Here is a 17,103-nt window from a genome sequence, read left to right as displayed (position 1 = left end):
GCGATAAAGGAAAAGTCAGGGGATCACCAGTCACAAGGATGCACCGTCTGGGTACCACGAATGTGAAGAAGTAGTGAAAACTTGACCTGCTGGTGAAGAAGAGTCAGGTGGATCACTTAAGTAACCAGAATTCATGCCCACAGGAGCTTGAAAATCTTTAGCATATTTCATGGCAGTCTGTTATTTTCAGTCAGACAAGGTCTAAAATCATGAAAGCAAGACAACAATAATTACCAGTGTCGACATGTAGAGAAGTGCAGAGCTTCCCATTATGCTGGAGGGTCAACTCATCAGTCGTGTCTGTGTGAGTGCAACACATCACTAAACGTACTGAGCAGGGATCCCTTTCTCAAAAGACAATTAAAATTTTTGCTTTCCCAGATAGGGTGTGAGTTTTGATGGTGCGCGTTTATTTAAGGCACAAACATTCTCCATCAACTACTGTAGCGGTTTGGTGGGACGTCATGATTTCCACAAGGAAACATTCCAGTGAAGCTAAATACACAAAAAGATCAATGCAATTCTGAACGAGTGCACCTGCTAGGATCTGTCAAAGTCAGCGGGTGCATCATATCACAGTCTCCTGTCAGGAAAAAAAAATGATCACAAAGAGCAGACCGATTGTTACTTGCAACAGTTCTGAAAGTCTACAATGCTATCAATGTTAAACTCATAGTTCTCACATTACAGATGAGTAGCATATGCTATGCATGAAACTGACAATTAAAAACAGAAGTTGTCATCTCAAGAGCTTTAATCATACATAGAAATTTAGTTCAACAGTACCATTCATTTAGAATGTTTTAGCAGTATGTATATTTAGTGTAAAGAGCATTATCTTTTTTCCTTTTTCTGATGAGGAATATCCACAAGGATGATAGAAGCTTTCAGAAATACACCAGAGAGAGAGAGAAGAGCAGAGAAGAGACTGAGTACATGACTAAGTTGTTACACCTCAGACTACATTTTTTAAACACCTCAAAAGGCGACATTTATCTGTGGTTTATGTACCAGTGTCCATCCTCCTTGATGCTTTTTTTCCTTTTCATTTTAACTGAACAGCAGCAGTGCCTTGATTGCGTTGAGAAACAAAAATAACTGGTGCAAGCTCTGTTTGATCAATGCCCTATAATGGAGAAACTCGGAGCAGTTTGTTATGACACCTCCTGTTGACCTAATCAAAGCTCAGGGTCGGGGTGAATCGTTGACACTGCTTCAGAGACAAAGGGGGTAGGAGCAGGAGTGGAGGACATTACTGCAATCGAGTGTCACATTATAGGCATGAAAAGAATCGACCACACCCATCTATCAATTCATCAATTTCTCTAGCCATACATCCACCCACTGATCCAAACATCCAACCTATCAGAAAACACCACCATGAAACATACTGTATGTGCTGTTTGTGCTATCTTAGAAGCGCCACAACAACAATTCCAACCAGCTAAAGTCCCAAGCAAAGAAAAAAAAAAACATAACATATACAAGACAGAAGGTGGAACAGATAATTGGCCTACAAATCCCAGAAGCGATTATTTTTCAGTCCATCCATTCCTTTAAGAGTAGTTAAGTAACGCCACGTGTGGATTTGGCAGGCGGCTAGCTTCGTTGAGGGTGAGCCGCCTTCTTGTTTCTTTCCCCTCGAAAACTTTTGAAGCTGCTTCTTTTGTGGAGTTGGTAAAGAATAAGAAACTTGACTTCCAGCGCTCGTAATGATGGAAGCTGCTGTTGCGGTAGCGTCGTGGCATTCAGTGGGTGCGCTCGCGCGCAAAGACAGAAACTGTGTGTCGCGTTAAGGCTGGGAGGGAGGCTGCTGTGCTGCTGCGTGCTGCGACATAGCTGCCGGGGAGGACATGGACTGGACCATGGGCTGAGCTGGTGGGGGTAGTGGAGGCTGAGCCTGCTGGGCCCCTGAGTGCGTGTTGGGGGAGGGTGGGGGCGTTGGACGTTTGAATTTGTCGGGGCTGGTGCTTCTTCTTGGGGAGGGCCTCTGTTTGAGAGAGAGAGAGAGAAAATAAATGTGTCTCATCATGTATAATGGAAAAGGATGGCAGCATTCTACAATCATCACTCCAATCAGCACACAAACAATTAAAAAAATTACATAATATTATTCAAAAGATCAATAGCAGCAGGGATGAACGAGGTCTTAAATCTATTGGTCCTACATCTGGGCAGATTATATCTGTGACCAGATGGAAGCAACCTGAACTCATTGAACAAAGGGTGGCGGGGGTCAGCAAGGACTGGCTGGGCCTTCTTTGTGGCTCTGAGCTTGGACACCTGGGAGAGGTAAGTGCCTGAAATTGTACTGCACAGCCTGACAACTCCTTCTAACTTGTTGGAAATACGTGTAAGTGACCCAAAAGAAAAGGTTAGAACAGAATCAATGAAACAAGAGTAAAACATTCTAATAAAGGTGGTGTCGAAATTAAAACATCTCAGCTCCAGCTAAAAGTACACGGAATGATGGGCCTTTGCACAAAGATAAGTTTTTGGTTTTAAGGTTAACATTTCAGTAATTATTGTCCCCAGACACGTGTACTGAGAAAAACAGTTTGCCCATGAATACAAGCAGGAAGAGTGGGAGCAGGCTTCCTCCTAAAGTCAATTATCGTTTCCTTTGTTTTAGACATTTATGTCTAAAACACCAGTCATTAAATTCTTCCACCACTGGACCACAGTTAGTTTCATCATTACTGAGCAGGGACACAATAACTGAATTATCCGCAAACTTGATATGTCTGCCCTCATAATGACAATGACACTCATTTGTGCACAACACAAAGAAAAGTGGTGAGAGGACACACCCGTGAAGGGAACTAGTGGAAGATAAAAGGGCGTCAAATAAAAGGCCACGGACTTTCACGGACCTGTCAGTTAAAAAGTCAACCCACCAACAAGTTAATCCAGGGTCGATGTTGTGGATGCTGGTATATCCATCCGCTAAAATGTGAGTCTGGATACAGCTTAAAGCTGACGAGAACCAGAGAACGGCTAGAAGGTACATTTGAATAACAGAATGTAAAAGAGGGATAATTGTGGCAGTAATTTGTGTTCTTGTTCAGAGTTACAAACCACTGAAGGAAAATAAGACTGAGCGGCAAGGCTGCTTGTCTTAGTCATGTTTCCCCCGTTGGTCATGACACGACAGCTGCAATTCCAGTCAGAGGAATGGAAAAAGAAAAAAAGGGGTTTTAAAGAAAAATTAATCTGTCGGAGGTTCTGATCTCCCAGACGGAGTCATTTCCCTGTTTTAACTCCTGGGTGGGCTGAGTGGTGGTGGGAGAGATGTGGTCTGTACCATCCTAATAATGAACAACAGAGAGGGATGCAATAGGTATACAATAGCAGAAGGAGGAAAGATCAGTAAATTAATTATTTCAGCAGTCTGTATCTAAGTATTGTGAAAGAAAAATGTTGGATTTGGTCTACTTGTGCCCCCCCAATGCAGGAAGGTTATTAATGCTCGGCCGAGGAGAACAGAGAGAATATTAGCACAGTGTGACTGCTGCCTGATGCCACCTCAGTTCTGAGGGATGCTTCCTGTGATCAGTCCTTTATCCTAGCTGAGAGCGCTACATCTGGTTCTTGCCCAGCTATGGTCATTCTTCAGGCAATAAGGATATGTGTGATCAATTGATTGGCTCTCCATACCTAAAACAAGGAACTATGCTCGTCCACGTTCCCCAGTTCACTTTGCAAGCGTCTTCAGGTCGCCATCAACACGTACCGATAACAGGAGACAGTCTGTCCCACCATGTCTGGAGGGCAGCACAGTTTATCACCCATGCCCTTGGTTGCCTCAGCAACAGTACTTCTCTCCCTATTGGAAGGGCACCAGTTTCCCTTAACAACCCAACAGCTGCATTGTTCTCCAGCATAGCAAAACAGACCTGTCCCTTCACCTGGATCCTGAGCTGGCCTGAAGATGACCCCTTGACCCCTTGCCTGACCATGACCCTGAGGCCGCCACTAGGTGTAGTCAAGTGACAGAAAATTCCATCACAAGTATACCATTATGTTTTGAACCTGAACTGTATGGATACTGCTACTGCCGGGGAGTTTGGTGAAACGTGTCAAAACTAGCTCCTATAAAGTGAATAAAAGGATGCTGACCAGACTGAAGTGGTCAGCTAAAACTGGTGTTGCCCTAAACTAGATAGTAAGCATGTAAGACTTCAGCGAAGACTCGGATAGTGCCAAAATGGCGGTGGACTCAACTACTACACTCGTTTATATTCATTGATTCAACAAAGCAACTTAAAACCAACAGACAGCCACCTGACTGACAGCTCTGCAGCCTATTCCCTGAGGGACTTCACGTGTGAAACAAGCACAAAACTATCCAATACAACTGGAATGACAATGCTGGGGCTCAGCCATTCATTAACTTGGTGACAGGTGTTCATCCTCACTTTGGTGGAGTCTGGGAGTGGAAAACAGAGTCGCTGAGCAATTTGAGTAAAGGGACACAAACTGCTCGCAAGCGTGTAATGTTCAAAATCCAAAACCAAACCTACTATTTTCATTTACCTGATCTACAGGTAAGACAAGGCAAAACATGATTGAGATCAAAAACACCCAATTCGAAGCACTGTTAGTGAAGCTAAAACAGTATGAGTTGGTTAGGAGGAGGCGTTTAAAAGTTAATAAAGAAATATATGTGACGCAAATAAGGTGTGTTGACTCAGTTATCACAGTGTTCTTGAAGAGACAAATGAACTACAGAGTGGACCTTGGGACATTTATGGAGGTGCTCTAAATTCTCCCAGCATCAATATAAGAGTGGGCTTTTATATGTGATGTAACACCACCAATATCTGTGTCAAGATCAAGATTAAACCAGTTTTCTTTGGCAGGTTTATGGTTTGCTAATGTTCACACCCATATTGGGTGTACAGTGCAGGACTTAGTGCTGGCCTCAATAAATAAAAACACTGACTGGCGGAAAAGAGCCGAAATCTCTGTTCTTAATGTGGCTGACTGATGATTAAAATCTGTCTTTGTATCATTAAATTTATTTATCATTTCTCTTTAGTATTTTGCTTTACATCGCTGGTAAAATGAGAGCAATTTTGCCAACAATTTTACAACATTATAAAATCATATAAAAATTATTGTTGATTATATACCTGTAGTAAAACTGATTAGATCTAGGTTGCAAAATCCAGTCAACTATAATCCTTATCCAAGTAAAAGTTGAAAATAAACCTGTGACATCCTGAAACCCTTACAATTTGCCAGTTGTCTGTTTAAGGTGTGTGGTGTGTGTGTGTGGATGCTACTTACCGCTACGGCATGAGAGGAGCTTCCGTGGACGTGCAGGGCTGGGGTGTTGTAGTGGGAGATGGCAGCTCTGGACAGTGTTGCTGGAGGGGTGAAGCCAACTGTGTGGCTGCCATATGAGAGACCTGTGACACAGACAGGGAGACAGACATGGAGTGAAGGTCGCACATATTATATTTACATTCGTTCCAAGTCATTTTAATTAACTGACTTATTGTGCAAACATTAAGGCAGTAATCTGATGTCTGGCTGAATCATACCATAGCAAGGTTGAGCAGACGTGGAATGGCTCAATATTCTTCTCAACTGTATTTGGACTTTGGACTCTATGCTTAGCCTAGATGCTAAAAATGCCTTTCAGCAGCACAAATCTATACTTTTTAATCTGCATTATCCTCCCTCATTGTGTTTATTTATCCTAGTTTTCTTTCTCTCTCTGACACATGCTCAGTCACTCATAATTAACCTGCTTCTGCTGTCAGTGCCAAACACCTTAAGTGCAGTGATATAAACATCACTGTTCCTTTCTTTTTCAAGGAATTTCTTTCATATCTGATAAAAAAAAACCTTCACTATGTTTTTGTTTTTATTTGGCTTTGTGTTCAATAATTCAGCAGCTGACTCCAGTAAAAAACTGAATTGTTCTACACAATCACCATCTTCCATAAATTCTAATCAGAAAAAGGAATTTGTGGGGTAAGCATTTGTTACGCAAGCACCATGACTTTTTATGATCCTCCTGAACAAAAACAAGGGCTGCAGAATGTGTCTGGCTCTCTTCTATACGTAGAAGAGAGCATGAAATGGATTTGATTGGACAGAAAGTGAGGGCAATCATTTTCTATTTCACAGCCATATAAACTGGAGCTTTATTTATAGCTTCACTGACCTTTAAGAGACTTGAATGTCAATGACTGTTTGTTCTAGATTTGACACAAGATAAAATGGATTTTAATGGCAAGCTTTGTCACAAAGATAAAGCTTGTCTTCTGGCATCAAGAAGACAAGCTTGATATCAAAGGTGCCTTTTATTGCCAGGCAGGCCCATTCTCTCTGACGTAGTATACCTGGGTGACTGCTGTATTACCTGGGCAGCAGCCAACTAAAATGTACATACCAGGTGATATGGGTCGGCTGGAGCTGGGGGAGGGGGTGTAGGGGATGGGGCTGGACACAGTCCTTGCTCGCAAGCCCTGTGCAGACATCTCATTGAAGTACCTGAGAGCATGAAAAAAGCATTTTATAAAGATTCAGTAGGTTTGTAGTCCAAAAATAGCAATCAACCAATCCATATGTTCAATGTACTAGATAAACAACAAAAAGACAGCTATATGCAACATCAGTGAAGTTCGTTGTAAACCCTTAGGATGCAACATGAAAAGCTCCTGTATGGCTACTTAAAGTTGGTGTCTAGAAGTGTTCAATTTAGCCTAACTTGTATGTGAGGCAAACATTAAATAAGTAAAAGTGCCTCACTAAATCCTGTCCTCCTCGTGAAGTTTTCAAGTCTCTGAGGAAAGGATAATCTAGCTGACAGCTGAGAGTCACCAAAGCAGGGGCCTGTGTATGCAGGTATGTGTTTACATACAGGTGTTTCTTTTCTTAAATGTCAGAACTTTTCATTCAAGGACCATGCTGCATCCTTCCAGGTGGTCCCTGAACACAGCATGCAACACACAGTGGTTACATGATGTGTCATTAATTACATGCATCTTGGCAACTACCTAGAAAAGTAGAGGGCCGCACTTTCCAAGAGAAACTGACAAATGATTATGCCGTTTTTGTTGCCGTAAAAGGGAAGTGTCATCTCATGTGTCATTACAGCCCAAAAACATGCTTAACTCGATGAGGGATAAATGTGGTTGGATAAGTTAATATTCTTCAGCAGAGTTGGGGTGCCCAGCAAGGAGCAGTGTTATGCAGGCAAGTTTTCTGGTGAGCAAGCTTATAGCTAAGGATCTAAAGCCTCATTCAGAAGGAGAATGTGTGAAAGAGAGCCTTGCTGCCACTGTGGAGCTGCTAGCACTGGATAAAGCAAAAACAATTCACTGTGCACCGTAACACTGTATTCTCCACTGTACAACAACACTGCATTTTCCTGTTCTGCAAGAACAAATCTTACTATGCCATCTGAATATGCTGCTGAGTGTAAAAACTCCTTCAGGCATTAGTATCTGGTTTCACACGTGAGATGCAAATGAAAGGGACTCAAAATATTTCCCAGTTCCCACGCCTTTGAATGTGGAGCCACTTGATTTGCCTGACAGCTAACATGAAATCAGTGAGCTGCCCAAACCTCAAAACCAGCTGTGAGTAGCATCATCATCACTACCAGCTGACATCTGATGACAGAAGCAGTTCCAGTCATCGCAGTCGAAGTTAGTGTGATACATGTGCTCAATAATTTAGCATGGCCCTATAATGATGTTAGTAGAATTGAAAGGATGGTAGGAAAAAACGTTTTCAACCCATGTTAAATGCTACAAATCACAAGACACTCGGATTAACAGAAAAAAATGAAGAATACAGACTACTGATACTGTTACTGATGACAATCAGTAACATCTGTGTAATAGTCAATATAAAAGATAATGATTATATGTGTACGTGTACAAGACTGAATCTTGCTAGATGACCCTTATAGTGGGGGAGTGTTTTTATGACAGTATGTCATAAACATCACAGCCATCACAACCACCTCAAAGTCCTGTCTTGATTTCAGAACAGACTGGGGGGTTGTCTGAGTACCAATAGGGTGACCGATCTATTAGACTAATGGCGGCCAGTAGTAGTTGTAGTAGTAAAAAGGATCACACTTAAGAGAACAAATATACTCTTCATTCAAAGAAAAAGAAGCATTCTGTAGCTTAAGGACATCACAGATCAATGAAACTAAGCTACTGTTCATTATTTTGATGTTTACCAAGTTGACACTGGTTTCTTTGGCAATCTCTGCAAGGCAGCACTAAACATTTATTTTAGTCTAAGCTTCAAGGATACCATGCCATTACCTTGCTTATAATAATAAAAAAACCAATACAAAAACTGGCTATAGGAAGAGCTCTGTGTGCTGAGGACCTCTCCAGCCACTCTGCAACATCAGACTGCAGTAGCCACACCACTCCTGAGATGAAGTCTCTCTCATCCATCTGACTTGATTTGCTGACATATGTAAATATGCACCGCATTGTTAGGTGATTGTTGCCTTTTTGATAATCTGTCCTATCATGTGTCCCCATCCTCTACCTCTCATCGTCCATCTCCAGACTGGATTCACTCTCTGACAGTTGTCTGCACAGGGCCTCCCTGCGCTCCATTTCTCTCTGAAGCTTTCTCTGCAGCCGGATGTTCTCCTCCCTCATGTGTCGCTCCTCCTCTATGTACTGGGCACGCTTCTCTGTGTCTGGAAGGAGGACACACACAACAAATGACATCAGTTGAGATACTGTCATGCTTACATCCTGGCCTCTGTGTCGCAATATACTATAATAGCAACAACCTTTCCAAAGACCTCCAAGTGCAACACAGATTGTTTGTGTCGTACAGTGTTTTCTTTTCAAAATTTAGTTTTAAAAAATACAGTTAAAGTGGGTCAATGTTGATCTCTACAAACACAGTGGAAAGCAAGCAACATCAAGTCTAATTGACTCAGCTTCTCAAAGTGTGTAAAAGGTTTGACTGACAGCTCCCTCTAGTGGTAAAAGCAAAGCATAGGCAAAATAATGTTAAATGACACTCCCAGAAATGCATTTAGACTAATCACTAATTAATAACATTCTGTAATACACATCAAGCTGGATCAACAACTGTCTGGACAACAAATAGTTGTTATTAACTTCAACAAAATTGCATTTACTGTTGTGATGGTGTAATGAGATGCATCTGCTATTTTGTCCATGAGCTTCAGTAGAACCCATAAAACAGGAAAAGCTCTGTTTTCAAACACAGTCCCAGCCTGTGTTCTATCCTTACACCTTACTGAGTGGCATCATGTTTTGGAGAGACAAACTGAATTAGAGTTAAGCTGGGAGTTTACTAAAGCCAGTGGGACGGATCAGTGACATGTTCATGAAGACAGATCGCAGAAGGGGGATGGTTTGGCATTATCGCACACATGCTTGCATTGTGTTGTTTAAGAGACCAAATCAAACATAACCCTGCCTTTCATTTTTGTGAATTTGTGTAAATAAATGTTCATCCAAGAGAAAGAAAATATGCATACTTCTCTGTAAAAAATGGCGATGGCTGCCTGCGATCTACAAATAACAAAATGTCAATGATATAATTTCATTGCAATGTCATAAGCAACAATATAAAACCCAATAAGCAATACTGATTCACTGTTACTTAGTCACTGGATAATTGTGTTAGATGCAAGCTCTAGAGTCTGGATGCATTTCACATACCCTGAGTGAGTCTAACTGTTTTTCACCGATGCTTCCTATAATTATAAACTAAGTAATAACGCCCCCTGTAGGCAACATCACCTCACTGAACAACTTAAGTCTGAATAGCATCTATATTTTTAGATAAATTTGTTTCACCTTTCTGGAAGATTTTTTCCTCTATTTCAAATAAGGTATGAAACTCTATGTTAAGTCTCACGGCCTCTATAAAACTGGCTGTCTGTCGCAGAGAACATTTCGTCAGATTTATGGTCCAAGTATCTTATCATCACATAGTAAGACAAAGTACAGGGCTGAATGTTTTGAAAACATTTGCTGGTTAATTAGCATCATAGGATTGAGAGTCTCTTCCTGAATAACATCTTACAAGCTGGCTACATTGTCAAATAATAACAAAGTGTAAGTATGTGCAGATGTTATGAACAGATATTGCGAATACGGTTGGTTTATGCATTTAAAAGGTGGCTCTTCGAGTATCATATGTTGGAGTGCTCTTTTAAATCACCAACAAGAACAGTCCTCACACGTGTCCATGAATGGACCAAGGACACTTCTAAATATGGTACCTGCCTGCAACTGCATTTCCCTGAAGTGTTAATGTATGAAATATATAGTACACACTGGCTGGGAATTTTATTGGACATTATCAACAGTTCAAGGTACGAATCAATTACAGATACAGTCCCTTAATGTTTTATGGTTGGGTATGATATTTTATAGTACTTGGTGCCACAATTGTGGCACATTATCTGTCTCTAATTTTTCTAGGTCACAGCTTTCTACACATGGACACGAGATGCAGCTTGCAAAATTAGCGACTCATGTTACAAACTCAACAGATTTTTAACATGCACACACACACACACAAAAAAAACATTTACTCTGTCTGAAATGCTCAGGTGTAATGGGCCCCCCTTTAAAAAAAAAGGGAGAAGGGAAAATGGCAGTTTAAGACTAACACTGACTCTCAGAGGCTTGTTGTTGATCCCTGTGCAGCTCCACTTGTTCATATACCCTGAAGTATCACCAGGTGTAATGTGACCAGCGGGAGGTAACGAGGATGTAAATTGTGTCAGACAAGGCAAGAAGGTATCTTGTTCTTTCTGGTTTCTTTCTTTACTTGCTTGTCTGTGGAAAACAACCCGACTCTGGGTGTAGGGTGCATTCGCCCCTTATAGCATATCAGAAGATTGGTTTTACCAATCGCATCCTTAATCAACAATTGAGGGCATCTGCCCCTTCAGAGCCCACACTGCCTTGGATCATGTGACAAGTTGAGAGGCCACTTACGCTGCAGCTCAGTGGTGCGCAGGCTTTTCTTAAGCCTCTCCACCTCATTCTTCAGGAAGCGGATATGCCGCATCATGTTCTCTGGTGAGTCTATCTCCATGGAAACGTCTCTTGGGGAGGGAGGAGCTGATACAGGCTGGTCCAACTTCTCCTGAAGGATTCTAGTTGCAAAAACAAATGACCCACACTGTTACTAGAACTCATCAACAGAAATGATGGTCATGGTGACAAGCTTGGCAGCTGTGGCCTGAACCAAAAATGCGCAGCAGTCCTAAACATTTAAAACACTTATTTTATGATTGGTTAATGGATACCATATTGTTCTCTTTCCACTTGCAAAGAAAGCCTATACAACATGAACAAAGACTGGCGATTGGAAGAGCAACTGTTGTCTGATGGGGTCTATTTGAGGTCCCCAGAATTATCACAAGCCTGGGGCGGCTGAATATAAAACAATGTACTTAATTCTCAAAAAAGAGAAACCTTTTCAACCTTTCCTCGTTTGCTGCATCTTCAAATTGAAAATGGCTCTGATTGGAAATTACTGCGAAATTACATACGTAGTCAGGCCCTTCTGGAGGTAATTACTCAGCCTATTCACTCTTCTAAAAACATTACCATGAAAACGTGCAACCTAAACCAGAAAGCTACTGTTTGTTGATCATTGGCAATTTTACCCTGCATCATAAGTGAGGCTGAGTCACTTGTTTTTGATGACAGGCAGGCATTTTACGTGTGCCTGTAATTGTGTGTGGCTGTCAGAGACAGATGTGGGGGATTTACTGTTGGGCCCTATCAAGATATTACTTCTAGCCCAGTGGCTGTTATGAGGACAGGTGAAGGGTGCCTCAAAATGTGCTTGTCATTTGTTTTATTGTGTGTTTGCCACGTTCCAAACAAAAAGAAAAAAAAACGTTAACTACATGTTCAAAACAGATGACATCTGTATTAAAAAACCCCATTCAGTGTGCAGTAATGACACATTTAACAGGGTTTATAATATGTCAGTATTAGTAATATGTCACTTAAAACTAGTGCTGACATTATTAGCCAATTTATAGATCAGCCGATCATCAGATGAGTCACTGATGAAAGCTACAAGATGTGGCTGAAAGCTCTCAAAGAATTTACTGTTACTTTAACTGTTACTCAGACAAAATAAGCAACTGGAAGATGACAACCTGAACAGTAGGAAATTGGGATTGAAATGTTTCCTTATTTTCAAAAAGCAATTTCAACAGTGACGCCACGAGCCTATAGGAGCCTTTCTAGCTTATGTTAATACGACTTGCGGCTTTTACATGTGTTCAAGTATGGTATTCAAGTCTTGAATCCAGACTCACAAGGAGCAGATTCTAAAATGTTCATCATATTTAGATTATGAAATGGTTAACACATAATAAGATCATCCACACCTTTTCTCAGCCTCCAGTTTGTCCATGCGTTTCCACAGTCTATTGACCAGGGCTTCTTGTTCCTGCTCTAATGTGTTCTCAAGGTCTATCTTCTCCCGCCTCAACTGGAGAATAAAAGGAAGAACAGAGAGTGACGTTCAGTGATACAAAAACCTTGACGTTGACTGCACACAAACACTGTACTGCAAGCCCAAGGTCTCTGTGCAGATAAGCTTCTCTTTCATAAAGCTGCAGTCCCTGTGCTGGTTTGTGATAGAGCCACAGAACGATGATGCAGAACAGTCTATAGAGATTTATTTATTGCTCATGTATAAAAAAATGACCCAGTTATTGTAATGACATCAAGTCACTTTTTCTGTAGACGTGTCGTTTGATTACACCCCATCTGGGCAAAATGCACAGTGGCATTACACAAGCATCACCGTGACACATACATTCATGAGTGAGCAGCAACGACGAATGCATGATGCACATCCACAGAAAAATCCTGTCATCAGAGCATGGAAAAATTATGGAGTGGCTCTGCACACACAGGTTTAACCCAGCCACAGACCAAAATGTTCTTTCCAGCGAACATTCAGTGGGAAGAAATAAGGATGGTAAAATGTTGGCATGTCACACTACTACAATAACTGCACACACGAGTTCAGGGATATGTCGTTAAACCCTGGATGCAGAAATTGTCGTGCTCTACCACAATAAGCATACCTGTTCCAGGGTTAGCTGCTTGGAGATGGTTTCATTCTCCATCTTCTTGATCTTTTTCATGAGCTTGTTAACCTGGAACTCCTGCTCCTGCTCCAAGTGCTGCTCCAACTCTGCCTTCTCATGCTGGAGCTAGGATGGAAAAGGGGAGGGGTAGTGCATGGACAGGGGAAAAGCAAAGGAGGCAGATGAAGCGAGAGAGATGAGAAAGAAGGGAGAGGGACGAGAGCACAAGACAAGACTCATAGTGAGTCACATAAAAACTATTTGATGACCACAGTGAACAAACACACTGGTGTCAGATCATTTAGCTTACACACTGAGAGTATTGCAAAACAGGAAGTTAACAATTCTAGTGGATTCATGGTTAAACTTCCCAGAAGTTTAACAGTTTAAAATAATGATTTGGCAACCTAAGTAACCACATTTGGCAGATCACCAATACAAAGAAAGGGCGCAGCTCAGCACTGATCCAAAGTGGGATGGTGTGTGATGAATTATATAAGTGATTACTCATTACAGGGAAGGGATGCAAATTCATTCATAGGAAAAGACTTAAGATGGAAAAATAACAATTTCCATTATGCTACTAACAGAAATAACTAGAACACCTCAAAACAACGCAGTTTGTTTGAACTTACAATGACTGCATTCATGCAGAGTCGAGTGCTCTGTGGTGCCCTGAAAGAAAAGGCAGCCAAGTTTTGCCACACCCAGTGCAGCAATTTTTCTTCTAATTAACGCACTAACAATTTTAGGAATTGTTTTGATAATGTGCCTCCCTTTAGCCAATACAATTACCAGCATTTAACAAGCCTCCACCCAACTGTACTATGTGGTGAGTGGCAAGTATGCCTGAGTCTGTGTGAAAATAGATCTGTCAATTTTCAGCCTATGGGCACTTTGCAGAGACATTTTATCCCACTTGGGTTCTTCTGTCCTTCAAGCAGAGACTGTAACAACACCAGAACAGTGGCAACGTTGTTATGGGTGTACATACTGTGCATAATGGAAACTATGCGACAATTTTTTCCCTTGTCTCTTGTATTTATAATAACAATTAGGTCAAGGTTTGAAATGTTTTATCGGCTACCTCTCTAAATTACATTTCCAAACTGACAGCGTACAGGTCATAAAATAAGCTGAAAGGAGGGGCATTCATAGTACAACTGCTGACACTCTAGAATCATTTGGCTACTCGAGTTTTGAGGACTTGCGTAAAAAGTCCATCATCAAAAGTAATGGCGGGGAAAACGTAGGTCAGACAAAGTTGTTTACAAAAGTGCTTCTGCACAGGAGCATTTACACACCCTGTAAAATAAATGACCACATTTCCCCAATTATCCCTCCATCATCACAAGAGTATAACACATGCATGCATACATACACCATGGGCCATTTATCAGCACCAAGTCCACAGGCAGAGACAGACGCAGGTCTGTTTCATGTTAACTGACAAGGCAAGATAACAAAAGCCCAAACAAGTCCATCTGTATGACCTTAAGCAGGGTCTGCTGAGGCATTTGCATGTGTGCCTTCCAGTTTCCCACTTCTTTACACATCAACAAACCATTAGTAAGCCTACAGCTAGCCATTGAAAGTGTGAGAGCGTGCATGCGCGTGCTGTGCACTCTGCAGTTGGGAAAATAAGATGTGGAAAACAGACTGAACCAAGTAACCGACAGACGGGATGAGAGTAATTTGAGAGTCATTTAGAGTAGCTAGCAGCCACAGTGAAATCATCTTGAGCCGTTCCAGGCTTCAGGCGAGTACCAATACAGTTGATGATAATGCACTAGCTTCTGTGCACTCATAAACGGGGTTGTGTTTGTGTGTATGTGTGTGTACTGACACACACCCAGTGAGCTCAAGCTGAATACGCGCAACAATACAGCAGCCAAAATCTTTGCATAATTGAGCATTAAGAAAACATCTCTGTCATCCATATGATAAGTCATCAGAAAAGGTGAAAGTTCAAACTGATGACAGGCTCCATTGTGTCTAGTATGAAAAACTTCAACTAGTGAGTTAAAAGAGGCATTTTCCTATCTTGGTCCCATCACTCACTTGCATGAGTTTCCTTGACAGTTCATTGGTGAGAAATTCCTCCTCCTTCTCATAGTTGACCGCCAAGGTCTCCTTCTCCTTCTGGAGGGCCTGTATCTTCTTGAACAAGGTGTTGCTGATAAATTCTTCCTCCTGTTCTGCTCTCGCTTGCTGCAAGACAAAATCAAACAGGAGACGATGGCAGAGGCAAGCATCAGTGAAGGCGACTCTTACATCTGGCACATGAAACTATTGGGTGTACACATTTATCCTGACTAAACTGTAATGACCGACGGCACATGCAGGCATACTGCAGACACAAGCATCAATCAACAAAAATCTGCTGCAGTGAAGTCTGCCAGCCAAAGAGGAAGCAGAATTCTCCCTAATGACTCAAGAGATATTGCAGTAACGAGTGACTTGCAGCGAGGGGAAGAGTGAAACATGGGGGCACTAAGGAAATGTGTTGGGACAGCTACAACAGCTAGCATTACAGTGTGATGATACGTCTGTCCTTGTTAGCACCAATCTCAAATTCTCCATCCTCATTCTTCACTGACCTCAACGCTAAATTCTGTTTTGCAAGCTGGGAGTATTTGTCAATTGTTAAAGAACAATGAGAGTAGCAACAGAAACCAAACAGCTAGTTAAGCTTCACACATTTACAGAGGGTGGACAGGGTGCATTGTGGCTGACTTGCCAACATATGAGTCCGGCATTTAGCTAGCTCGCTAAGTTTGGCCTACATACTTCCCATCTACCCGACAGATCGGTTACACATTTTTATGAAGCTGATGCTGATAAACCGAGCATGGAGACATATGACGCATATGCCCATGCCAGTTCTGCTTCTGGGCTATTTATTTTCACTCAGCTACCGTACCCTCGTTGGACATAACGTGGCGAGCAGTGAGTAGTCAGCTGACCAGACAGCTAACAGCAGTCCGGTAACTTGCATCGTGAGGTGCCCACCTATTTTTTACGCCCTTTAACGTTACGTTAGCCGTTGAGCTAACGTTAGCCAAGATTAGCAACGCAAAGCAAAACAAAGCAAAGTAGGAGGATATCGCTGCTCGGCTACCTAGCAAACGTTAGCCCGCTGGCTAAATGAACAACATACCCAACTAGCTTCTGTCAGTAGAGCCAGCAAAACAGCAGAGTGTTGTGGTTAAAGAAGGGTAACATTCCCATGTAACATCTTAATAAGGTTAATATTGACTATTTAGCACTAAACAAACAACACTACACATAGCTAACTTACTGACAAATACAATATAATAAGTGGCGTGGGTATAGCACCGAGCTAGGTAGTTAGCTAGCTAACGTTACTCACAATGGTGACGCTAGCTTTGCGGAGGTCCCGATTCTCCTCCTGCAGGGCTTTGCACTTGAGTTTGAACGTCTCAAGCTCAATTTTAAGAACTTTATTCTCTTGCTGTAACGAGGCCAGGCGGTTCGTCAGTTCCTCCAACCGAAACTGTGAAATGACTATGCTCGGCTTTCCCGAATTTGAAGCGGAGGACGACATCGGGGTGGCCGAGCTGCTCCCCGCTCCGTCGGTGTCGCTCTCGCTTGCGCTGTCCGCCATGGTTGTGCGACAGTGTGGAGCAGAGAAGACGACGGCAGCTGCAGCGTTTGAGGAGCGCAGACAGCAGAATGGTACACCGTGTGACCTTGCTCACGCTTGTCGGCATGGCGCCACCACCAGGATGTCTCCAGTACCGCACAGTACAGCCTCCACACAGGAAACTGGAACTTTTGATGCATCTTTATTAGCTCCACGCAAGACTGGATTTGCAACCAAGCACATTGCGCAACCCCTTTATAAAAAGCACATTTTGATCTGAATAATAAGACTAAGTATGTACTGTCTCATAATCTGTGTTGTCTACCCGTTTTTTAAAGGAGCTCTCAAAAATCTCAAAATTTGCATGTTAGATTAAATACATTTG

The 17,103-nt window shown here is 42.0% G+C and overlaps 1 protein-coding gene across 1 annotated transcript; it reads right to left on the bottom strand.

Moving 5' to 3' along the window:
- Window positions 1-390: 390 nt before the first annotated feature.
- Window positions 391-16,800, bottom strand: LOC121613776 (coiled-coil domain-containing protein 6-like). Its single transcript, XM_041947401.1, has 9 exons — window positions 16,485-16,800; window positions 15,173-15,322; window positions 13,109-13,237; window positions 12,401-12,504; window positions 10,986-11,146; window positions 8,536-8,692; window positions 6,407-6,507; window positions 5,293-5,414; window positions 391-1,990 (listed from the first exon to the last, which is right to left on the bottom strand). Exons 1-9 carry the CDS (start codon window positions 16,737-16,739, stop codon window positions 1,793-1,795), a joined length of 1,377 nt encoding a protein of 458 aa, XP_041803335.1. The 5' UTR covers window positions 16,740-16,800; the 3' UTR covers window positions 391-1,792.
- Window positions 16,801-17,103: the final 303 nt, after the last annotated feature.

The sequence above is a fragment of the Chelmon rostratus genome, chromosome 11 (genome assembly GCF_017976325.1).
Source record: "Chelmon rostratus isolate fCheRos1 chromosome 11, fCheRos1.pri, whole genome shotgun sequence".
In the NCBI taxonomy this organism is placed as follows: Eukaryota; Metazoa; Chordata; class Actinopteri; order Chaetodontiformes; family Chaetodontidae; genus Chelmon; species Chelmon rostratus.
The sequence above is the reverse complement of the archived record's forward strand: the minus strand, read 5'-3'. Positions and strand labels throughout refer to the sequence as shown.

What these genes read in the sequence shown, in the direction of transcription:
- LOC121613776 (XM_041947401.1), bottom strand. Translation starts at nt 16,739, where the DNA reads ATGGCGGACAGCGCAAGCGAGAGCGACACCGACGGAGCGGGGAGCAGC. An exon ending in AGCAGCTAACCCTGGAACAG is followed by an intron (nt 12,505 to 13,108) that starts GTATGCTTATTG and finishes TTTATTCTCCAG; the next exon opens with TTGAGGCGGGAGAAGATAGA. An exon ending in AAACTGGAGGCTGAGAAAAG is followed by an intron (nt 11,147 to 12,400) that starts GTGTGGATGATC and finishes TTTTGCAACTAG; the next exon opens with AATCCTTCAGGAGAAGTTGG.